The 25615-nt window shown below is 34.9% G+C and overlaps 2 protein-coding genes and 1 non-coding gene across 3 annotated transcripts; 2 read left to right on the top strand and 1 right to left on the bottom strand.

Moving 5' to 3' along the window:
- Positions 1-667: 667 nt before the first annotated feature.
- Positions 668-5638, top strand: LOC121979926 (probable NOT transcription complex subunit VIP2). The gene is made up of 6 exons (XM_042531901.1): positions 668-925; positions 1019-1087; positions 3454-3559; positions 3649-3827; positions 3922-4222; positions 5514-5638. Exons 1-6 carry the CDS (start codon positions 668-670, stop codon positions 5636-5638), a joined length of 1038 nt encoding a protein of 345 aa, XP_042387835.1.
- On the bottom strand, positions 3482-3559 carry LOC121983659. Its single transcript, XR_006112680.1, has one exon. It is a non-coding gene; the product is annotated as a small nucleolar RNA snoR35 (small nucleolar RNA).
- A 2111-nt stretch (positions 5639-7749) lies between the features above and the next one.
- LOC121981470 (E3 ubiquitin-protein ligase PRT1-like) lies at positions 7750-24556 on the top strand. The gene is made up of 8 exons (XM_042534001.1): positions 7750-7962; positions 8775-8803; positions 8874-9053; positions 9163-9234; positions 9306-9467; positions 9542-9745; positions 10326-10438; positions 24021-24556. The coding sequence occupies exons 1-8, from the start codon at positions 7865-7867 to the stop codon at positions 24330-24332; spliced, it is 1170 nt and encodes a 389-aa protein (XP_042389935.1). The 5' UTR covers positions 7750-7864; the 3' UTR covers positions 24333-24556.
- Positions 24557-25615: the final 1059 nt, after the last annotated feature.

The following is a 25615-nucleotide window of genomic DNA, read 5'->3' as shown; positions in this document are numbered from 1 at the left end:
TCGAAACCCTAATCCTCTACATCCTCCTTTTAGGAGATACCATTTGAAAGATGAGCAATGGATATCTCGACAGCGATATGGATGGCGGCCGTCGTCGGCGCTATCGCGGTCTACTGGTTCGTGTGGGTGATGGGCTTGTCGGAAGTGAAAGGCAAACGGGCAGTGAACCTTAAGATGGGATTGATCATGCGGGATAAGGTGCAGGACAAGTACAAGCAGTACTTGTCCTTCTTTCTCCGCTCCAAGGAGGGCATTGTCGTCGCGCCCGACGACGATAATGTCCCTGCCTTCGTCGACACCTTCTACAACCTCGTCACAGACATCTACGAGTGGGGATGGGGGCAGTCCTTCCACTTCTCGCACTCACTTCCCGGCCGCTCCCACCGGGAAGCCACACGCATCCACGAGGAGCTCGCCGCTGATCTGAGAGATGGGGATCTCCTCTCTCAGATCCCCATCTGAGGTCGCTCGCTCCTCCTTCCCTTCACTATGACCGGCAAAAGGATGGTCGCCCCATTTCTCTTGCTGCTAATCGCGTCCTGCTAATCTCTCTTGCTGCTAATCGCGCTCCGGAATGAATCGCAGCGCAAAGGGCGGCTCAGACTCTTTGTCCCTCCATCTCTGTCCTTTCTCCGTCTCCCATTGCTTCGCCCGGAGCTAGATCGAGATGGTGGTGAAGCTCTCGAAAGCGGAGAAGAAGGTCCGCTACGACAAGAAGCTGTGCTCGCTTCTGGACGAGTATGGGAAGGTCCTAATCGCCGCCGCCGACAATGTCGGGTCCAACCAGCTCCAGAGCATCCGCAGGGGCCTCCGTGGCGACTCCGTCATCCTCATGGGCAAGAACACCCTCATCCGCCGCTGCATCCGCTTCCACACCGAGAAGACCGGCAACAAGGACTTCCTCAACCTCCTCCCCCTTCTCGTCGTACGCACTCTTCGCCATTTCCCATTTCCTCATCTTTAGTTCCTCCATGAATCGATCATTTAGCTATTTAGTAATTATCCTTGACTGATTCAGGGGAATGTGGGATTGATATTCACAAAGGGCGATCTTAAGGAAGTTAGCGAGGAGGTTGCCAAGTACAAGGTGTTGAATATAATAAATGTGATTTTTTGATGTTGGTTATCACGATTATCATAGTTTTCTGTCGAGTGATCAATATTTTTGGTGTTTTCCATTTGCAAGTTCGTAGACAACTTTTTTGCTAGATTGTATAAACCTTTTCCACTCTGTAGTATCTTTAGTTCAGTACCCCATGCGTACATTTGAATTCCTTCACCAAAGGGGCCAGATATGAAACACTGAATCTATGCTGCTTGATCATCTATCTGTTAATGTGTTTTTAATGCTATTTTATGTTGGATATTACAATGATCAGAGTTTTGGGTCAAGTGATCAATATTTGTTGGTTGAGGTTTTCCATTTTGCAAGTTCTTAGATAACTTGTTTGCTATATTGTATAAACCTTTTCCACTCTGTATTACTTCCTGCACCAAAGAGACCAGATATGAAACACTGAAACTAAATCAGCGATTAAAGGTGATTAATCATCTCTAGTTTAAGACATTTTGTTCTCCAAAGAAAGTATCTTTCTTCTAGTGCTCTGTCAAGCAAATGAAACATTTAATAAGAGTGTTGATGCAGGCATTGATAATGAGAAGGCAGTCAAGTTTTATGAAGTTCCACTCGTCAAATTCTTGGAGCAGAAATAGCTTTGTCATTTGGGTGGTAAGTTCCTTAAATCCAAAATTTTGTATGAACTTTTAATACACTAGGAAAAGCATACGAGAATCTCTAGCAACATAAGACTCCTTATCAAAGGTAGCACCTAACTCCAGTTTATGGATGATAGGTGTAAATGCTCTTTGCCTAAATGATCTTATAGAGCCTAGGAATGTATCTTACTTGTTTCCTTTATTAATATCGTCACATCACATTATGCAAACTTGTTTCTTTCGTCAGTTTGGAAAGTCGGTCGTACGGGCTGACTACCCTTCGTCAGGGTTTTATCTTGGTATGCTGGAAGTTTTAAAGACATTTTTATATTTGATATCTTGTTCATTAGTGATGTTGGCTTCATGAGTATAAAGGCCAGAGGTTAGACTCATGGAGTGTGATAATGCATGAGTATAGGATAAAACCTTTATTTGTTAGTTGTCTTTGGGCTTGCCATAGATTGCCATCTTAAATTAATACAAATGCATGCTTGCTTTACTTTGGGAATGTTTCCAGATAAAATCTTGTCTTTTTGACTCGCTTAATTTATTCTTCGTGGGAGAAAAAAAAAGGAAGAAGGAATCACTTTTGGTTAGGCTGTAATTGGGCTATGAAGCCAATCACTTACATCTTATGGTTACAGTTTCTCCTTTGAAGATAAAAACATTGCATTATAATCTTTATTTCTAAGAAATTTTTTAGTAGTACTTTAAACAAGTCTTCAGTATTTATAGTATGACTAGCATCATTTATTCTTCTAGCTGCTACCAGTGTAGCCACTTCATATGATTTGCTAACTTAATATCTAAAGTGCGCTTTATTTTTTGAGCTCGGGGTATAGTCAGAACTGTCAATCGGACGTGCAGAGAGTTTTTATTTATTGGCTGGCATAATGAAGGATCACTGCATCTGGAATTGAGTCTTTCTTGAGCACGTGGCAAAGTTATAATGTCTTGGCTTCTAAATGTAACTCTTGCTTTTCTGATTTTCAGTTTATTAATTGCATTTTCTAGTCTCATTCGCCTGACATAGGACTGTATAACCTGTATGCTCGATGTTCAGGTTTTTCTAATTCTCTCCTTTCCATATATTTGGGATTATTTGGGATATTTTCTCTCGTTGATGGAATTAATTTATTTTACCTAAAACTATTTTTCATGATAACTGGATTCTCCTTGGTATTATTCATGATTACCAGATAGATTTCGTAAACATCGTACTAGGGTGTATATAGAGAAATCACTAGGGTATGTTCCAATTTAAGAAAGTTATCTATGCTGTCAAACAAATTTTTAGAGCATGGTTTAAGAAATCACAAGGTTACTAAATTGATAATCAAATCTTTATTGAGTACAACTTGACAAACTAAGCACCATCAATGTCTATGCTCCATTATGTTCTAGCTTGATGGAGAGAAGTAGAATAAATAGTTATAGACTTCAACATTCATCCCAAATTGCCTATCTGTTATTTTATGTATGGGATTTGTATCTGATGTAATTTTACTCTTGGTATTAATAATATAATCCCTTATTCTTAGCTGAGTTTCAATTGTTAGAGATGAGTAATTTTTGTTGTTTGGTGCAGATGTTCAATACAATTTATGTAAATACTAACTTGACGCGGTTGTTTCTTTCTTGTTGGTTAGCATACCAAGTTTGTTAGCACCTAGCCCATGCCCTGTGCTTTTACTAGTCTTGCTTTTGCTGATAAAATTACTGGGTCTCTTGGTACAGCCAACTCTTAATGGTTCAACATCTAATCTTGCAGACTCCTCAGACCGACCCTATACCACATTATTTTCTGGCCAGTCTGCGGCAGTGCCTGGGTTCCATCCTTCTGGTTAGACATTCCTACATAAACTTTATTAACATATTCATGTGAAATTTTGCTTGTATGTGGAATTTTGATTACGGTTTGTAAAAAAATAGGTGGTCTTCAAGGATTGCATAATATTCATGGAAGCTTCAACCTGCCAAATGTGCCTGGTTCACTTGCATCCAGAGAGGTTGCAATGGGTGTTGTACCATCAGGTGGTGTTCAGCAACCAGGAGGAAGCATTCCTAGTGGATGGTTCTCATCAAACAATCTTTTGGTTGCATTATCTCAGGTCCGGCATGAGTTTATTTCCACATTACTTCACTGCATCATATGGTCCTTTGAATGTGTTTTATAGTATTGATTCTGAATTTTTTTTCATGCAGATGCCTCATGGCTCTGGTGTCACAAATAGAGGGGGTATTAATGTTGTTGGAAATCATGCTTTTAGTAGTAGTAATATTAATGAAGTCACTGGGTCAATAACTGGTATTTCCTCAAGTTCAGCTTCTGGGAATCGTAGTTCTGTTCCTGGTTTGGGAGTTTCTCCGGTATTGGGTAATGTAGGGCCAAGACTTACGAGCTCTGTAGGCAACATTGTTGGTAGTGGTAACATGGGAAGAAGCATCAGTTCTGGAGGATTATCTCTGCCTGGAGGATATTTAGGATACCAAGATGGCATCAGAGGTAGTACAATAAATAGTATATCTCTTCATTAGAGGTAGCTTTGTTCTTCTATGCTTCCTTCACTGGATTTGTTGTGTAGTCATATTTCTTTGTTCAACCATTATCATGCCTAGTAAGTTGTTGTATGATGCTGTCGGTTCTTATCAATCTGTACACTTGAATTAGAAGGAGCAAATTATCTATGTTATATTCTAAGCAGCATATACTAAGTGTCATATATGAAAGTTTTAGATTCTATGTTATATTCGTTATCTTCCACAGCAGCCTTTAAAAACTCAGTATTCTATTTTATTTGATACATGTACACATTTGTTTTAGTTATTTGACATATGGTGGATTTATGTGTTTTTACAGTTTACAAATCTCAAGTACTCCAGAGTTGAAATTGATGAAGTGCGGTTCGAGTGGGCTGAATGCATGCTAGATTACATTTGAAGTGTGGTTCTACTTTGATGTGTTAAAAGAATGTTCTACCTTGATTTTGATATCTATTAGCTAGCTTTTGATATAAAAAGAATGTTTGAGTATTTTATGGATATTGTTGTAAGAAGATTATTTATATAATTTGTGAATATTTGTGTATTTTATGGATATTATTGAATGAAGAATATTTGTATAATTTGTGAATATTTGTGTATTTTTTTTGTTATTGTCGGTATGTTTCGGAAATCAAATTGTGCTGTTAAAAAATATACATATTACATCGGTTTTCCACCGCTGTAAAACTGGTGTTATTAACTAATATTACATCGGTCATTTACCACTGCCAAAACTGGTGTTATTAACATACAATATTACATCGGTTTTACACCGTTGATGAAACGATGTCGTTAAGTGATACTACACCGGTTAATAACCGATTCGAAGACCGGTGTCGTTAAGTGATACTACACCGGTTTTAACCCGATGTCTAAAATGGCAAACTTTTAACATCGGCTTCATAGACATCGGTCGAAAATGAAATAGACACCGGTGGAAAACCGATGTCTATGAAGGTTTTTGTTGTAGTGGAGTAACTTTACTTTTTCTATCCTATTCATTACGTGTAATCACATCAAGGAAGCAAGGTTTGATGGTCTTAGGTGATCAGAGGGAGTCTAGGCGGCTGAACTCTCAACGAGGGAATTCAGAGGGTCCAGACAATTGCATCGATCAAGGTGACTGGAGCAGGTTCTAGGCAACTGGGAGATGATGCTATCAACAATTCAAATGAGTCAGGTCAAGATCACATTTGATAAGCGAGCGGAGGGTTTCCAGTTGATTGGAGAATTTTGTTAACGTTATCTCACAGATAAACGTTGCAGCCATATCAGCACCTATCCAAGCAACCAGGGAGGCTCTAAGCAACTAGAGAAGGGTTATATAAAAGGCTTTGAGACAGAACTTGATAAATTCATTTTACTTGTCATTGAATGAATAACTCCTAGACAATTCAAAAATATATGTTCGAGTCTTTGATAAAGGGCACACCACTCCCAACATCTTTAAATTATTATGTTTAATGTTATAAGTATATCAATTAAGTTATAAAATATTTTCAATATTATTTGATAATAGTAGTTCTAATACTATATAAGTGTTGAGTATTGATGAACTTCAGTCTATATGTCAGTCTATTATTAATGGTTTATTTTTTCATATTTACTGCATATGTCATATTTTAAATTTATGTCTGCAAAATAAATATTTTTTTTTAAAAAAATCAAATTAAACCAATTAAAATTTCTATTACTTATTATGGTTGCGTTCTAAACTTCTAATATAATAAAATAATGAGGTAAATTTTGTAAAATTAATTGAATAAATTTTTAAAAAATCATGTACCAATACATTAGAATTTAACATATCAATTATTATAAAATTTATTTTAATATAGATAATTATTATGTTTATTTATACATAAAATACTAATAATACTAATACATATTTATTTTCACACTAATAAAATATATGTTGTATCTATGAAATTTTAAAAATATTTAATGATATAATTGAATAATTTTTTGATATTTATTATCTTACTTCTCATTTAGTTATGATGATTTTTTATAGTATAACTTTGGTTTTAAATTAATATATCACGAATGAATTTTTATTTCCTTGTATATTAGCAATGAAAGTAAAATAGAAAAAAAAAATCATATTTTTATATTTATTTAGTTGCATTTATTTTAGATCATAGACTTAAACTATATGTTTTACATAAAATATTAGTTCACTATGCTTAAAATATTAATAATAATATTTATTTAAAAGTTATGAAAGCATAATTTTTATTAAGAAAATGGATGAAACATGATCCTCAAGTTCGAAGTTAAAAATTATTTTATATTTTTGTAGAAAAGATATTAAATTTGGTAGAAAAGCCATTTTTTATTTTGAATAAGAGCTTTAAAATGAATATAAAGAATTTAACTTTCCTATGACGAGGTATAAGACTATGATACTAAAGGAAGTAGCATCTAAGAATAGAAAATAGAAGTGAGTAATAATATCATTTCATAAGATATCAAGGATAAAAATATAAATACTTCATTAGTCATGGTGCGATATAAAATATAAGGATGATTCTTATATAATAAAGGTTCAAATCTCACGTGGGATGTTTCTTGTGGAGTTTGAACTACTAATAACGTTGGATGTTATGTTAGGATTTATTTATGCATTTTAGATTTATTTAGTGGCCTGTATGTGAGATCACAATATAGTTAATCTCTTCGATTAGTTGAATTGAAAATCCAAATACTGAATTATAAAAAATAATAATAAAAAAATAAACAAACGGTATGATTAATTTAAATAAATACAATTCTTTTATAAATACTAGTGATCGTGCACACGTGTGGCGCGTGTGTAATATAATACATTGAAATCATATTGACCCTTTATAATGAAATTATATTAATTAAAGTATTTTAGCATTAAAATACTAAAGTAGAGTCATTAGGGTAAAATACCTAACTTTTGAAAATCTGAATTATTTGGGTCTTTGAGAATTCGAATTGTTTGAATTTTCGAATGTCAGCCGACTTTTGTCAATTATAAGATGTGGGAGTAAAGAGAATTATATTATTTTATATAAAACAATCAGAGAAAATTAATGATGAGATAAATTCATAATAATATGTCGCAGCTGAGTCTTGAACTCTAGATCACTGATTGTTTCGCTTGTGGAATTACTAATAAACTTTGAAATTATTTTTAGTGTGAATAGAAAAAAAGATATTGACCTAAATTTATTTTAGGCTTTATCAAAATTAGTTAGTAAAGAGGAGAGATTTTTAATAAAATAGTAAAATTTATATATTTTTAAATTTTAATTCTTTAAATAAAAAAATAATAATAATCTAAAATCGTTTAATCATAATCAACGATGTTGAACCAGCAACTATAACGGTCGGTTAAGATTAAAAATCGACATTCGTGAAATGGTCGGTTAGGCTTAACATCACCTGTGACTAAAAAACGTAAATCACTTTAAAATTAAATTTACAATTTACAAATTTGTGGAAAATTAAGATAAAGCTGCGGCGATGCCACCTTCGACGATTCCTCGGGTTCAGATAACGATCGATCCGTACGCAACCGACGCAGCGCACGCCTTCCCTTCATCTGACGACGACTCTCGTCGCGTTAGAAGCAATGGCCAACGGCGAGGTGCCCAACACCGCCTCTTCCCCGGCGGTGGCCGATCCCTCGGAAAGCGGTTCTGGCTCTCGCTTTGAGTGCTGCGTTTGCCTGTGAGTGATCTTTGTCCTCTCCATTTTTGCCAGATCATTCTCGTTCGCTTCTTCGCGTCTTCTTTCGTTTCGGGGGTTTTCTGTTCGAACGACTGGATTTTTTGTCTTTGATCGTGTATCTTCAGTTTTTTTAGTGAATCTGACGTATTGCCTTCGCGTAGAAGCCACATCGTAATTCAAGGGTTCCTCCGGATTAGCTATCTCTCGAGAGTGCTTCGTCTTGAAGGAAGCAATGTTGATTTTTCTGAAGAAGGTTTACCAGTAGAGAGAAATTTCGTTATGAATGATCTGATGATGTCAGAAGGTTTTCTCGTATGCAAGTTCGTGCATGATTGTGACTGATGCAGAAGATGAGATGGAGAGCAACGAAAAGGGGGAAAAAAATTATAGAGGTGTGATCTATTGTGCGGTATCCTTCAATAGACCCACCGTAGTGGTTTTGGGTGGCCTCTATGCTACTAGAAATCAAACAATCAAGGATTCCGTTGAAATGCTTTAACTGGGAATTACACCACATCATATGTTCTCGTGGAAAATTTCATTCATTTATGATAATAAGTTGTTTTTACATGCGCGTTTACACTGGGATGTTGTTGAACACGATATACTGACTACCTTAGAGCCTTTAGAATCAGTTTACCTGCACAAAGCAATTTTCTTTATGATTATATATGAATTCTTTTAGAATATTATTCCCTACTGTGTGAGATTCACCAGATTATTAATTCATGTTGAACTTAAATACTTTTCTTGAGGTGCTATTTTAGTTCTTTTAGTTTCTCAGCTACAAATTTCAATATCTGATATTGCAGGGATCTGCTCTACAAACCAGTTGTGCTTGGTAAGTCGTCACCTTTTCCATTCTCTATTACAAGTACAAATATTCTATTACTCATTTTTCTGTAATGCAGCATGTGGACATACTTCTTGTTTTTGGTGTGTGAACAAAGCCATGCATGGGTTCCGAGCATCATATTGCCCTATTTGCAGGCAGCCTTACTATCATTTCCCAAATATTTGCCAGTTGCTCCATTACTTGCTGTTAAAACTTGAACCTGAGGCCTACAAGAGGAGGGAAATGGAAGTGTTTGGTGAACACCTAAAACAATTAAACTTAGTCTGTGAAAATGTTAAGCTAAATTCTTTGATTTTTCTCGTTATGTGAATTGAGTGTTTACTTTACCTTGTCCTGTATTTTAGAGGAAGAAAAAAGTGCAGACATCTATTCACCCCAGTTGGTGGATCAGTTATGTGAGAAGAAACTAAATTCTGGTAAGGGTTATAGCTTATCTTACTATTGATCTTTCTTTACTCCATAATTGATTTTTTTTTTCTATTTGAAGGCGGGGTGGGTTCTAGTGAATATGTCGATGATAGCAGACACACTGAATTGCTAAAGCTTTCTCCTGAGAAGACCATGAAAAGGAGCATTTCTGTAGATGATGTATTATGTTCATTGTGCGAAGTAATGATATATAAACCTATGGTTCTTAATTGTGGACATGGTGAGTTACTAAGTAGGGATTAGGCACAACATTTCTATGATAATTTATCTATAATCTTTGTATCGTTCTTGTAGTATATTGTGAGACTTGCCTATATGGCTTAAGTGGGGATCCTCTTCAATGTCAAATTTGTGAAAGTCTTCATCCTGGTGAGTTTCCAAATGTGTGCTTCGATCTGCATCATTTCCTAGAAGAAGCATTCCCAACAGAATATGCCGTGAGAAGAGAACAAGTGCATCTTAAGAAAACTCAATCTCTAGCTGTTATTCCATCAGCAAGTAAGTTTTTCTATCTATATCCATGCTAAATCTGAGGGAAATTGTCTTCTGATTACCCTGATATTGAGGGTAATTAATCATGTAAAGCAGAGGCTAACATAAGCACAAGTTTTCATTCTCCTGATTTTTTAAACAATCCAACAAAAAATTTAAAACGTAACTTTGTCTTACACCTGAAATATTATTACATTGTAGAGAATTTTTCAGTGATCAGTGTAAGGTAATTAGTCTCTTCACTAGTGAGTTGTATTTCCATATGCATCCTTTGTAATGCGTAAGACTCCTATGGTTGAAAGTTGATAGAATTTTGATTTCTTCCCACTCTTACTTCTCCCTCTTCTACAGCTTTCTTATGCAAGCCAAATTGTTACCTTCCCTTCGCTCTCTTCTTTTCCTTTCCCTTAATTTAGTTCAAACTCTCTTTCTCATCTTTGGATGTCTTTTTTTCTTCCTATTGCTCTCTACTATTCTTCCTAAATATCTTGTCTACAATTGGATTAGGTTGCCTTTGAGGATTCGTAAATATTTCCATGATTCTTTTCCTATATATTTCTTATGTTTTTACCTTTACGGATTGTAGATGCTGTTCAAACACAGAATCTGAAAGCAAAGATACCGTCTGAAACCATGGATTCATGGTTTACTCAAGACATGCATGATATTCATGTAGGAGTCGGCTGTGATTCATGTGGGGTATGCTCGCAGTTCCTTTCCCTTTTCCTTTTCAACCTTTTATGTTAAACTGCTTTATAACATTACGCTAAAATAGACTTCGTTGATGCATTCTGCTTTACAATGTGCATTTCTGTTCTAGAATCCCAATTTCACCTATTGTCTAATATTTCTCACTGAAGACACCAAATTATTGTTTGGATAGTTACTGATATCATTGTGGATTATCTGTAATTTTACGAATTAGTAAAATTAATTTCTCCCATTTGTTTAATATTTAGGCATTCTTTACCCCGAGGTGCAGATAGAGGAAGGAAAGGAATTAAAGGTGAGGAAAAAAATTCACCCCGGAAAAGGATGAGAAAAGAATGGAAAGGGAAGATAAAGAAGGGTGAAATGCAGATAGAGGAGGGAAAGGAATTTAAGGTGTGAAAAAAATCCGTAGTGGAAAAGGGAAAAAACTAAAAAGAATGGAAAGGAAAGAGAAAGATGGAAAGAAGGGGGGAAGGAGAAAGGTAAGGGGGTGCATCTTCGATAGCCTTGATTCACATCCACACCATGAGGATGTGTCGGCTTAGCCATGAGCTCGAGATTGCAGTAGACCATTCGCGACCTGGCTGTGAGTGATTTGCGGCTTGCCCATGAGTTTACAATGCCCTCAAGTGATTCTCGACCTGCCCCGAGCTTATAGCGGTTGTGAGTTTGCAGATTCTTAGTCACTAGAATTATTGCAGTAAGGAAATGCCCGTATTTAGGTGGACAAAAAAATGATCGAAAATTGTACATGAACGATTACTTTTATAATAGGTAAATGAAGAAAGATGTCTCAGTTCTTGTATAATCCATCATTCCTTTCGTCCTCGCTTCAAAGTAAAGAGGGCATTAGGGTTAAGACTGGATTTAACATTGTATCTACACTTAAAATGCATTTAGTGAATGCACTTTGCATCATATAAATTATAAAAGTTGCTTAGTGTTTGCTTATTTAGTAACCTACATCTCAAAATAATTCTCAAAATAAAGTAATTTTACAATTGTCGATAAAAGTCCAACTAGAAAGAACTTTGACTTTAAATAAAATAATAATAATGATGATATAAATACTTAGAATATATTATCAATTAAAATTTCAAATAAATCATATATTTCTTCCTTTTTTTTTTATATTTTTATCAATATAATATATTATCATTATTATTTTATTATATTCATTATAATATAGTAAATACTATATTATAATAAAAAAATTTATTTGTAGATAACACAATGTTTCTAGCATATATATTCATTAACAATTTTATTATTAATACATATTTCAAGATTTCATAACATATAAACAATATCATTTATTCATTCAATAGAATAATGATTCTAATATGTTTGAGTTGTTTTGTTATTTTAATATAATTTATAATAATATAATGATATTCTTCAATTATTTAAATATTATCTCAATGATTGATTTTTATATATTAAATAATAATTAGAATATTTTTCTAGTTTTTAAAATTTTAATATGATTTATTATATTATTAACATATAAATAATAATTTGATATTTGCCAATAAAATATTATTTAAACATCACAAATTTAAATGGTAAAATATCATCATAGGAATTGTACAACCGTTTTAAAATTATATTTTAATATTCAATATTAATATTTGGTCTTATTTAATTTTTACAGTAATTTTTTACAACATTTTTAAAGGGTGCTTGAGTTTTTATTCCTATGGTATTCCTTATATTTTAATTACACAAAAGGCACAAGGCACCACATACCCAAAGGATATACCTTGAATATCCTCCTTTCTAAGGCTTACCTCCTTTTCGCCCTTATGGATGCCACTGGAGCCTATCTCCTTTGTCCTCTTCCTCTTCTCCATCTTTCTCAACCAACCATAGGAAACATACATCCTTTGTTCCATGGTGGTAGCGATGATGACCTCAGTTGGTTTGCATATGTTGGAGCTTATGTAGTTGTGATCACTACTTAAGCTGCAACTGAACAAGACGCTTGACTCCATGCTCCATCATATGTGGGCCACCTCGCAAGTGGGATTGCAAGCTACACGTCTTCTCTTACTCATTGGCCTTGACACCAAGGGCCTCCTCTCTAATTCCTTTATTGGACTTTGCATCAACACATCACTTGACTAGGAGGTCGCCACCCCACACACCTCAATGTTGCCCCCATTATGGAGCTTGATAGTTAATACGAAATGGAAGTGGTTATTGGCTCCCAACCTCTTATTGTTGATTTGGAGGACTACAAAGTAATTGTCATGTTTTAGAAATAAGATGTATGTTTAGATGTTGTATATATAAACCCGTCGATGTTTAGAACTAATCTCAGATGAAAAAGGGTAAGGGTTATGCTAGGTTGTCAGTCAATGTTGAATTTTAGGCAAATGCTCAATGAATAGATCTATCAAACTACTACTACATCTCCATGAGAACTTGGATATAGAATTAAATATGCAAGAATTCTCATATCATAGATTAGATAAAAATAAATATTATAGGAAAATTAATTATTTAAGATTTGAAATATGGAATATAGGACGCTCACTAGTAAAACAATGAAGGTAATAAATATGATGTTTAAAATAAGAATTAATATTTTATGTGTACAAGCTTCAAAATAGGTAGAAGAGAAGGTATAAATGATATAGAACTCGAATTTTAAGTTATGATACACAAAGAGTAAAATAAGAAATGAAGTAGGTATTGTTGTAGATAGTTCACTAAAGGATATAATAGTATGAGTAACACGAAAGAGAGATACGATTATAATTCTTAAGATAGTGGTAACAAAAGAAACTATCAATGTAATTAACACATATGCACCTTAAGTAGACGAAGACACTAAATCTATGCTTTGAGATGACTTAGATGAGGTATTACAAAATATTCTGCAAAACGAAATGATTTTAATAGGAAATCTAATGGACATATAGTAATGAAAAATGAGAAATATGATAAGGTCCCATAGAGTTGTGAGTTTGGAATAAGAAATTAAGGAAAAACTATATTGAATTTTACGATAGCATATAATCTTATAATAGTTAAGATGTTTTTTAAAAAAAGAAAAGAAAACTTGGTCAGATACAAAAGTGAGAATAATAAGTTACAAATTGACTTTTTTTTTATGGTTAGAAAGAAGAATATAATGATTTGTAAAGATTGTAAGGCTTGGGATGTGGGGGAATGGTAGAGCCTCCACGTGTTCTCCACAAGGGTCAAGATAGCTGCTTACGCGGAAGACAAAATTCAACTCAAGGTAGCTTATTTGGGTAAGATTGGCTTGAACCATGTCGACTGGGGCGAGGTTCGTGAGGCTACTCCGGCTAATACTCCCGACTGGCCGTGTTTGCCTGGGCGTCACTAGGGCTAGGCGCTAGGGGCAACGCCATTCCCGACCGGCCGTGCAGACATCGCATGAGTCAAACACCAGGCAAGGGTTTACCTCATTCGAACGACCAGATACGACAAAGGTGTAGGCCTTGGGTCACCCGACCGGTAAACACCAAAGTCGTATACCTGGTTTCCCGATTGGTTATATAATGCTTATGATATCCTTTTCACCTGATCTCAAACCAAAGTAACCAGAAGCCCCCAAATTATGCATAATTAATATACCTCGAAGCACCTTTCATCAATACATTAAAGACAACGAACTATTACCATAGCACAGGAAGGTGTGAATGCCATTAGATGATCATTAATACAAGAGAAGGTTAAAAGTCATCAAATGATCATTAATACAATACAAGAGAAGGTCAAAAGCCATCATATGATCATTAATACAATACAAGAGAAGTTCAAAAGCCATTAGATGATCATTAATACAAGAGAAGGTCAAAAGCCATTGAAATCATAAAGATCATGCATTAACACATAAAAGGCAAAAGGCCACCAATGAAGAATATAAACAGGGTTAGCAAGGAGAGGTAAAAGGGCAAAGGTCTACTCCCAAGAACTCTACTACTTGTTGCTTATATTCTTCATCTACTTTCCTGTTGGTTCTTACTTGAGCTTCGGAGTGGCAATGCTGGGTATCCCAACATCATTTTAACCCTGTTCAGGTTTATGTGATTCTCTAGGTGCTCAAGGAGATGGTAGTTCCTCCCTCCAACCTCCTTCCTGTAGGATCGTAAAGCGCTAGAGGGGGTGGGGGTGAATAACACTCGTGACTTTCACGTTCGTTTCGTAAATACGCAGCGGAATAATAAAAATCAAATCGCAAACACCAAGGATTTACTTGGTTCGGAGCCTGTGGCGACTCCTACTCCAAGGCCCGCATGTAAGAGTACTTTTGGTGGTCAATCACTATAAATTCGCAGAATTACAAGTACAATGATTTATATTTTAAGTGCAACAATAAAAGTATACTGATGACTTTTCAGATCTCGAGCTTTTGGTCGTCGGAGATGCGTCACTCGGTATCCTGAGTTCGATCGTCAGAGTCGCGTCACTGAGTCCTAGGTTCGTCTTGTAGAGCAATGCGCAGTAGAAAGATCGCAAAGAGAAGTATTTATTCTGCATCAATTCGTGACCTGCTTATATAGGGTCGTTTGAAGGCACCTTCAAGCTCCTTGGAGGGCTCCTTCAGCGAACTCTTATCCCCCAAATCTCGGTCGTCGATAAGCTCCGATGCGGTCGCTGATTATCCACCCGAAGGCGCCTTCAGCGTCCTTGGAAGGTGCCTTCCATCAGCTATCCAAGGCGCCTTCAGCGTCCTTGGAAGGTACCTTCTGCCCTGCTTCCTACGTAGCTGCAGCCAAGGCGCCCGGGCGCCTCCAACAACCCGAAAGCGCCTCAGACACTGTTCATCCAAGCATTCTCTTGTGCAATTCCCTTCCTGCAAGGTATATTAGTCTATAAACAAAGTATATCCTGCAAAACAAAGTTAGCACAATAAAATAAGATAAATATAAGTATTTGACAGTCACCGGACTGTCCGATTTTGACTTCGAATTTCGCTCTGGAAGCCCTAGGTCGAATCGACGCCTATTGTTCCTTCATCGGGGAACACACCCTCATCTACTCCTCTCAGGAGAGTTTACTTGTTGCCAGATTGATCCTCCAGACCAATTGGACTTTTGCTCAGCGTCCGAAGCTTCCGGTCTTCATGCTGGACGTCTGCTCCACGACCCGTCCAGACTTCCACCCGATTCGCGACACCAAGATTTCAACCTAGAGTCCCCGACTCTAGGATTTTACCCGAATCTCTCGACCCGCTAATACTTTCTGCTTAGGGTTACCACCCCTAAGAACTAGAGTTACCACCCCCTAGGGTTTTCCATTTGCCTTACCGCAACTAGGACTTTTCCTCACATAGGGTTACCACCCCCTAGGACATAGGGTTACCACCCCTAGAGTTTTCCACCTGCCTAATCGTAGCTAGGACTTTTGCCTAGAACACTTGGGACTTTCCTGCAATCTTATTCAAACTTGTCAGACAACAAATAACTTTAACTTTGAATCCTTTGACATAATCAAAACACACGTTCGACCGTCTGGTGCTTCCCTCACCAACACTTCCTTTTGCGGATTTCAGTGGCAGCAGTCAACACCCTCATCTCGTTATCGGTGTATCAATCTCGAAAGTCTTGACGCAGGATCAGTCATCTTTATGGAAAACTTAACTAGCTAGCATAGGTTAGTAGTGTTAGATATGTGCCTCAAACATAATATCAATAGAAGAAAAATGTGTACGACTCTTAGAATTAAGTGGTGGGAGTTAAATAATAGGTATAAAAAGAGGGTAGGCGTAAGTATTAGGAAAAATATATAGCGGCTCGAATACGACATGGATGACATTAAAGTTGAAATGGTAGCTAAGAGTGCACTCGGTGAGTCAAAGGGACGTGCTCCATAAGTAAAAAATCTTGATGGTGGAATGAGAAAATATAAGAGAAAATGAAAGAAAAACAAATAATATATATGGTATTATAGACTTCTAAGAACGAATAAAACTTAAAAAAATATATAATAGAAAGGTGTCAAGAAAATAGTAATGAAATTAAGAATGAAACTTTTGAATATTTATATCAACAACATGATACAAAAGAAGGGAAAAAGGATATTAATAGACTAACTATAGCGAGCGAGAGAGAGAAAGATAACAAATCTTATCCAAAATAAGATGAATTAAAGATTAATGCAATAGAATACTATTGAATGATGAGGACATAAAAGAGTGATGGAAGAGGTATTTTAATGAAGGTTTAGGTGATCGACTTAGGTAATTTAAATATGTCAAAGAAATTTAAATTTTTATTGTATAATTCAAACTTTAGAGTAGAATAAGTTTTAAATGAAATGCAAAATACAAAAAGTAATTAGACTATATAATATTTCGATAGAGGTATGATTTGCATAGGAAAATAAAGTATTGAATGACTTACAAAGTTATTCATCCTAATATTGAAAACAAAAGAATACTCGATTAACGGAGGATAAGTACTCTAATTATCTTATAAAAGAACAAAGACGTATACAATTATGCAAACTAAAGGAATATTAAACTAATGAGTCATACCATAAAACTTTAGGAAAAAGCAATAAAAAAATTAAGGAGACCATGGTGATATGTTTCGAAAGTCAATAGAAATTATACATCTTCTTAGATAACTAATTGAAAAGTATCGGGACAAAAGCATGGTATTTGTCGATCTACGAAAAACTTATGATAGCATCTTAAGAGAAATTAGAGCATCCATATTTGGAGGGGATATTTCTCAAAATATCTTCAATCTCAAATATCCCCTATTGGAAGGGGGGATATTATAGAGGAAATTTGAAATCATCGGCCATAGAGTTATGCCCGACGATTTCTCTTTCTCTCTCTCTTTGTTTTTTTAACAAAAAAAAAATTTTAAAAAATATATTTAATGATGGAATTTGGAATATTTTATAGTGGGACATTTAATAGGCGGACCCCATAAATATTTAGTTTGTGGGATATTTGATTGTGGGATTTGGGATATTTAAGAAATAAGATATTTGATTGATGATGTGGATGCGGGGACCACAAATTTTTGATCTTATTGTGGATGCTCTTATATGAAGAATTTAGAAAAGAGAGGTGTTAGTGTAGTATATATTGAAATAATTAAGATATATATGAAGATGTAATGACAATAGTGAAGACTTCAAGTGGAGTAATTGAAGTATTTTTCATAAAGATAGGGTTAGTTTACTCTAAAAGATGGAAGGAGAAAGAAAGGAATTGATGGTGGAAAAAATTTTGTAGGGAATGGTAAAGAGAAAGGAAAGAGAAAGAAAAGAATCCAAGGGAAAGCAAGAAAAAAAAAACGAAGGACCAAATTGTGTACCTGTCCAACGGGCGTGAGGTGGCCATGGAGACTTTGTTCTTGCGAGACCATAGGCCGTAGCGACCTTGCACTAGCTTTCACTCGTGGTGCCACAACGTCCTCTCGCTCGCTATGTCGTCGACATCCTCTCGCTCACGGTGCCGCCGACATCCTCGCTCTTACGAGGCCGTAGGCCATGGCCACATCCTGCTCGTGAGGCTACAGGTTGCGGTGACCTCGTGCTCGCTAGGTGACCTCTTGCTAGCGGCTCCGTCAATCACACAGACATGTGAAGCGATCTCGTGCTTGTGGCACATCGGTCATGGTTGCATGAGGTCGCCACCTCGTGTAGGAGTGCCGGCCACGAGGTCGCTGCCTCGTGCGGACTCAGTTGGGTCAGAGCGAGTTGGGAGTTGGGAAGAGGGAATTGCTTTGACTCGTTGATGGATTCACAATTTCGTCTGCCCATTTGGTAACAAAAGAAAGGAAAATAATTCATCTATTTTGACGAAGGAAAATAGAGGGAAGGTTTCTACCATGGAAATCTTTCCACGATTTTTATTTCCATCCTAGCCTAAGGATTAGTTCAATCCCTTTTTTTATATTAATCATGGACACTCACAGGACATATTCAAGATACGGTACTGTTGTGCATGTTGTTTACATATTATATTGTTTTGGTAGATGAGATGTAAAGGAGTAAATGCTAAACTTGAATCTGGGTAGAAAACATTAGAAGTGAAAGATTTTAGGCTTAATAGAGTAAAGACAGAATATATAAAATTTAAGTTTAGCAATATTAAACGTAATGATACAATTGTTAAGATAGGAAATGATAAAGTTATCTGTAACTGAGCTTTAAGTATTTATTATCATTTTTTTTCAAAAGGATAGAGGAATTGAGAGATGTTTTATTTTGAAGTAAGATGGTTGAAATGGAAGAGAGCGTCATGTGCTCTTTGAGATCGTAAAATACCTTTAAAATATAAAGAAAAGTTCTACAAATTGGTGGTTAGACATCTATGTTATATGTAGTTGAATGATGAGTTATGACTGGAATACTTGAGTAGAAGATGAGAGTTGCAGAGATGAGAATGCTAAGGTGCATATGCGGACATACGAGGATGAATAATATAAGAAATGAGAATATTAGAAAGAAAGTCAGAATTGTATCTTTAAGGGTAAACTCCGGAAAATATGTTTATTTGAACATATACTTAGACGATCGGTAAATGTTTCAATTAGGGGTTGTGAAATTATGATAAATATTCAAGAAGAGGAAGATAAAAAAACTTGGTTAATAATAATAATAATAATAACATAAGATAAAATTTATTTAAATATAAATGATGAAATAGAGGATAAAATCTAATGTGTAGAAGGATCCATATAACTAACCCCATTTAGCGGGATAAGTTTTGATGGTTGTTGTTTAATGTTTAGATGTAATATACAAATAGCAAATTTGAATGACAATTTCACAAATTGTTTGTAGTAAATAAAGACGTCCAGATAAACATCATAGCTGAACTTTAATCACCTCCAGCACTACATCTGCCATTTCTGAAATTGACATTTTGAACAAGGAGTATCTGATAGTTTTGTCCAGAAATAAAATTTCTGGATCATTTTCGAGTCATTTGGTTATTTAAAAGTGAAAATTTCAATGAAGTGCATCAAGCTATTTAGAATCACTATTTAAAGCATTTAAAAAGATATGTAAGCATAAATTCGTCTCTGTCTGAATACCATTAATAAATTACAAAATTACCATATGAGTTGATTTTAAAACACAATTCAAAACTAGTTAAAATTAGGATAATAACCACAAAATCCCATTTGCAGTTCGTGTTTTCTCAATAAATAATTCTTTGTCCATTTGTTGTCATTTCGCAAGCAAACGTTTTTAGCCGAAGGGAATCTGCATGATCTCTAGTTGTGGCTAACTTGCTTGCAACAAGCTTTACCATTATCCTCAGACCCAATCCAACCATTTTTTCTTCTACTAGTCTGTAAATTCTCTAGGTGGTAGAACAATAGAGTCGTAAGATCTTGACTCTACTTATCAAGGGTGTAATTAAAAATTACATAAATGTAGATAGTCCATATTTTAATATACTATAATAACAAACACATGGGAGCATAGGAACCTAACTAATAAAAGACAAGAAAATCAAATTTATGGGGTTCCAAATCGACAATAAGAGCCTAGAGTTAGCAACCACTTTTATTTCATACTAATTGTCAATCCCCATGGTGGAGTTGACACAGAGACTGTGTAGGACACTCGCCATCATAAAATGCAGTAAAAACATCGAAGAGGACCAATAAAGAAGCAGGAGAAGACATGAAGCTTGGGGTCCCAGTTGTAGGTAAACTACTACAGAATGGGTCCGAATCGGGTTTGGTCCAGATCCGTAATTAGGTTAATGGGTTGGTTACCCATTGACACGATTAAATGGGCTCGAATTGGAACTGACATATCTAGAGTTGGGCTGGTTACAATTCCGACCCCAAATTAATCGTGAACGACAATTTGAGCTGCCGTTTCAAACCGGCGATTCAAATCATCTGTTCAATTTTCTTTTTTTGAGTTAAACGTTAATTGACGATTTAGATCATTGGATCTAGTCATTGGAATTTTTTTTTCATTTTTTTAAAAACAGTTAAGATTATTTGATCAATGACTACGATTTAATGTATGTTATTTTTCAAACTCTATAAATACACAACTCATTTCATTATTTTCACATCACCTTCTGTATTCTCGTCTTTGAATTTCAAAATTTTGATCACTTTCAACTTCAATTCTTCAATTCTAATGAAAGGAGGTTCATCTTAGTCTTGGAAGGGCAAATGAATAGTTAATCCAAATATGGATCTCGACGATATTTAATTATCGATGAACTAGAGCTACTTCCGACATTCGAAACACAACGAAGTAAAACTTCTAAGGTTTGGGATACTGTTTCATTAAAATGGTTTGTTTTTACTAAACATTTTGATAAAATCACTCTTCCATTTAGAGAATTGCGTGCAAAATGTTAAGTATTGCAAATCTTCTATAAATTTCCAATCAAGCAACGATTATGGGTCATTGAAGTGACATGTTTAAACAAAACACTCGACAAAATTTAGGGTCGAATGTTCTTAAACGCAATTGCCCATATTTTCATTGACTAATCGAGGTACTAATTCAAGTTTATTTAAATATTCTGATAATAAATTAAGTGTAGAATATTTTTTTTAGTTTTTGGTCTAAATGTATATTTCAAGATTTCTGTCAAGAATCACTTAATCCATTTGCTAAATGTGTTCAACTACACAGAAAAAATGATTTAATTAAAGAATTTACTAAATTACATAATATAATTTTTTTATATTATGATATTTGTTGGAGTGACCATTAACAAATTCATTTATATATGTGTGTGACTTGCCATTGGATTGATAAATCATGGACAATTCAAAATGTTTATTAACATATCGAGATTTCGATGAAGCACACACTACTCACAACATTTCTCAATTATTATGCTTTATTTTGAAGAATTTAGATTAACTTCTAAAATAATTTCAATATCATTTAATAATGTTAGTTTTACTAGAGTAAGTATTGATGAACTTAAATTTATATAAGTTTGTTATTGATGATTTATTTTATCATATTTGTTACATATGTGATGTTTTAAATTTATGTGTTTTAAATAGATTAAAATTTTTAAAAATCAAATCAAACCAATTAAAATTTTTATTTATGGTCACATCCTATAAAATGAAATAATGAAGTAGATTTTATAAAACTAATGAAATGAAATTTAAAAAATATTCGTCTGTTGGAATTCAATTATTATAAAATTTATTTCAATATAAAAATTATTATATTTATTTATTTTTTTTGCATAAAATACTAATAATCCTAATGCATATTTATTTTCACATTAATGGAGTAATAACATTTATTAAAGTTTAAAAATATTTAATTTACGCAATAGAACAACTTTTCGGTATTTATGATTATATTTCTCATTTACTTATAGCATAGTTTAAAATCTCGAACCGTGTCGAGGTTTCGGTCCCAGACCAGAACAATACTATTTCGATAACATTTCGTGTCATGCTGATATAGTTTAAGTATTTTTTAAATATTAAATATATTAATCTCAATCATAAATAGGAGTTGATTATAATTATTAATCTAATAAACCTAAGTTAAAATCACCCCTATTCCACGTCGTCAGCGAACCTGGGCTAGTGCGATGCGTTCGGATGTGTTTCGGGCCATCAACCGGACTCGTCTTAAAGCCATCATGACTTATCCAGATGCATCGTCGGGCCATCACGATGCGTTTGGATGTGTCACCGGGCCATCACAAACCCGTTGAGGGGCCTTGGGGCCCGCTGACACTAGAGGTGTGCTATTCTGCGAGCGGAACGAAATGTTTTGCTTGTATTAGGCGAAACGGTTCGAGGATTTGAACTGAATTATAATGAAATTTTGGAGTATAACTTCAATTTTAAATGAATATATTACAAATGAATTTTAGTAATAAAAGAAAAATAGAAAAAATAATTTTATCATATTTTTGATATTTATTTAGTTGTATTTGATTTAGACCCTAGAGTTAAATTATGTTTTACATGAAAGTTTAATTATGTATTATGAAATTTTAATTCTATTTAAAGATTCTTCTTTCCTTGATATGCTAATATTATATAAAATATTACAAATAATTTATATAATATTTACAAAGATTATAGTTTAAAATATGGATTAGAAACTAATATATCGGGAATACAAAATATTAGTAGCACTAGTAATTAAAATTTGCAAAAGCATACCTTTTATTAAGTGAACGGACAAATTGTGAATGAGGATCCTCAAGTTTAAGACAAAAACTTAGAATTATTTTGACTTTTTTTTTTAATTTTAGTGAAACATATAGCGAGTCAGCTTTCAATATTCTATGATTATGGCCCTCAAGGTTTTCTCATCCTCTCCATTATAATAAAAGAAATTTTAACTTTTCCTGGTGCTATGAGCAACATTTGGTTCTTAAAGTAGTATATTGGATGAACAACGATCTACTTTGTGATTCTTGGAAATATAAAATAATTGGACGAAAGATGCAAAAAATATAAGGAATGCAACTTTTAGATACGAGAAAGAAGACTTTGATACTGAAGGAATTAATACTACGAGAGCAGAAAATGAAATTGAGTAATAATGTCACTTTCTAAGGTAATAAGGGTAAAAAGTTAAACGAATTTTGTGGGTTTTAATTCTTCTATACCTTTAGAGGATATGTAGACAACTTAAATAAGTACAAATTCTTATTTATATTTTTATAAAATTATAATTTTAAATATTTTTTAAAATAAATAATAATAATAATCTTAAACGGCCATGAACCGTGAACCGTGAACCAAAGCATAATCAGTGGTTCCGAACTGTGAACTGTAACCGCTTTGTATAGTTAAGGTTAAGAGCTGATATTTCTGGAACCGTCGAACTAGCGATTCTGAACCATCAAATCGTCAATTCTGAATCGTGATCAGATTTAGTCGTAAGTGGCCTACATGTGGCAGAATCGAGCATCTTGTTAATCATTGCCACTATAGAAATAGAGGATGCATGATTGTTGGTGGAGAAGAGGAAGAGGAAGAGGAAGAGGAAGAGATGCTTGTTGGTGGAGAAGAGGAAGAAGAAGAGGAAGAGGAAGAAAAAAGACTTGATAAAGAGGTTTTGCAAAGGCAGAAAGGATGGAATACTTAGAGAGGAGGGTATTTATGATATTTCTTTTGTAGGGCGCCCACTGAAAACAAACATTGAAGAATTTGCAAAAGTTTTATTATTATTTTTTTAAACTGACTTTGGAAAGTAACTTTAGATGACAGTATAACCTTATTTATAAATAAATTTTGGAAGTGCAGTGGTTTTAATAAAAGCTACTGGGACATGAATTTTATCGAACACTTTAATTACCTCTCAAGGGACTTGACCCGTCAAAGACCAACAAAATGCGCTTTTGACCCTAACAACCCTCTGGAGAAGCATTCCTGAACCCAGGCTAAGCTTTTCCTTTCGGATCTCTTTTTCCTTTCTATCAAGGATACATTGCTTGCCTAAGTTCTGAATTGTAAATTTCAAAATTTCTTTTGGTAGTTACAGATACCATTGTGCAACTATCTCTAGTTTCACAAATCAGTAAGATTATTTTGGCTCAAATGTTCATCTGAATTCTACATAAATGATTAGCTTTTGTTGATCTTATCAACAGCTGTATCCAATATCTGGAAAGAGATACAGGTGCAAAGATTGCAAAGAAACAGTCGGCTTCGACCTCTGTGAAACATGCTACAACACCACTTCTAAGCTGCCTGGCAGATTCAATCAGGAGCACACACCAGAGCATAAGTTTGAGCTCGATCAGTCGCGTACCTTGGCAAACATTTTCTTGTTGCAGAGGACTCAAGCCAATACTACCGTGGAGATTCCTCCAGAAGGCTTCGAGGCAGATGCCCTCTCCGTGGCTGACACTGAGCATGACTATCGAAATCATGATGACCCAGGACGAGACGATTTCATATGAAAGTACAAGAATTTTGGATTAAAGCTTTCAGCCAGCTGCCCTTTAAGGTATCTATTATAGTTTTTTTCCACAAGTGGACTGAAGAGGAAAGAAGTGGGAAAAAGCAATAGAAAGAATAATTTACCTGTAAAAAAAAACTTGAAAGTGTGTCTTTTGCCATTTTTTATTTTCTACTGTAACATTTAAAAAAAATGGTTAATTTATCTGCTGAAATTGTTTTAAAATCATCTCTATAGGCAATGTCCAATTGCAGATTGTAAAATTTAGCGTCGTTTTAAGTTCATGGTAATATTTTATTGAGGTAAATATCTTTGTCTTAGTAAATTATAAAATCTTTTTCCAGGGAAATATATCTTTGTCACAACAAATCATGTAATTTATTGCAACTTCCAAAGCTAGACATCTTCACCTCACAAGGACCCCATGGAGCAACACAGCGGAGGTGAGGTAGCAGTTATTGAACTACTGATACTGACACCGCAAAGTTATTCGGCTACAGAAATTTTAATCAATTCAGTAATAGTACCTGATAAAGATATGCAACCAAGGTCATAGGTATCTAGGGAGACTAAGGTCTTGTTTGCCCAAAAGATGGAAAGGGGAAGGGGAAGGGGAAGGGGAAGGGGAGGGGAAGGATTGATGGTGGAAAAAAAATTATCAGGGTAAGAGAAAGGAAAGAGAAAGGACAAAAATACGAGGGAAAGGAAAGAAAAAAAAATTGAAGGAAAAATTTACTGCCTCGCATGTGCGTGGCTGCCGGACGTGCGAGGTCGCCTCCTCGCAAGTGGCCGCTGACCACAGTGTTGCTGTGTATCTGTGTGAGAGATCTAGTTCCGTGTCTTATGAGTTGGGTTGAAGAAATTTGATTTTGCAACGAGCCAACGAGTTGGGAGAGGGAAGGAATTGCTTTTTACTAGATTTGGACGGATAAAAAATGGGTCCAAAATTGATCCGTGGATGGATTCATAATTCCATCTGCCCATCTGGTAAATAAAATAAGAAAAGTAATTGATCTTTTTTTACTAAGTATACCAGGAAAAGTTTTTCACCGTGAAAATCTTTTTATAATTTTTATTTCTTTCCTTCCAAATAAGCAGAGTTTGAATACAGTTCGGATTCAAACCAGGGCACAATTAGGTGACACTCGTGATAGGGCAAATGCCAAGAACCAATTGCCAACATAGGAGGAGGCAGTACTTCAGAGGGAAGACACAACAGTTTCAATAAAGGCAGTAGGGAATTTCACACCAAGGGCGGCACCAATTGCCGCTAGGCCATGAAGA

The sequence above is a fragment of the Zingiber officinale genome, chromosome 5A (genome assembly GCF_018446385.1).
Source record: "Zingiber officinale cultivar Zhangliang chromosome 5A, Zo_v1.1, whole genome shotgun sequence".
NCBI lineage: Eukaryota > Viridiplantae > Streptophyta > Magnoliopsida > Zingiberales > Zingiberaceae > Zingiber > Zingiber officinale.
Note: the sequence above shows the minus strand (reverse complement) of the source record. Positions and strands in the feature narration are given on the sequence as shown.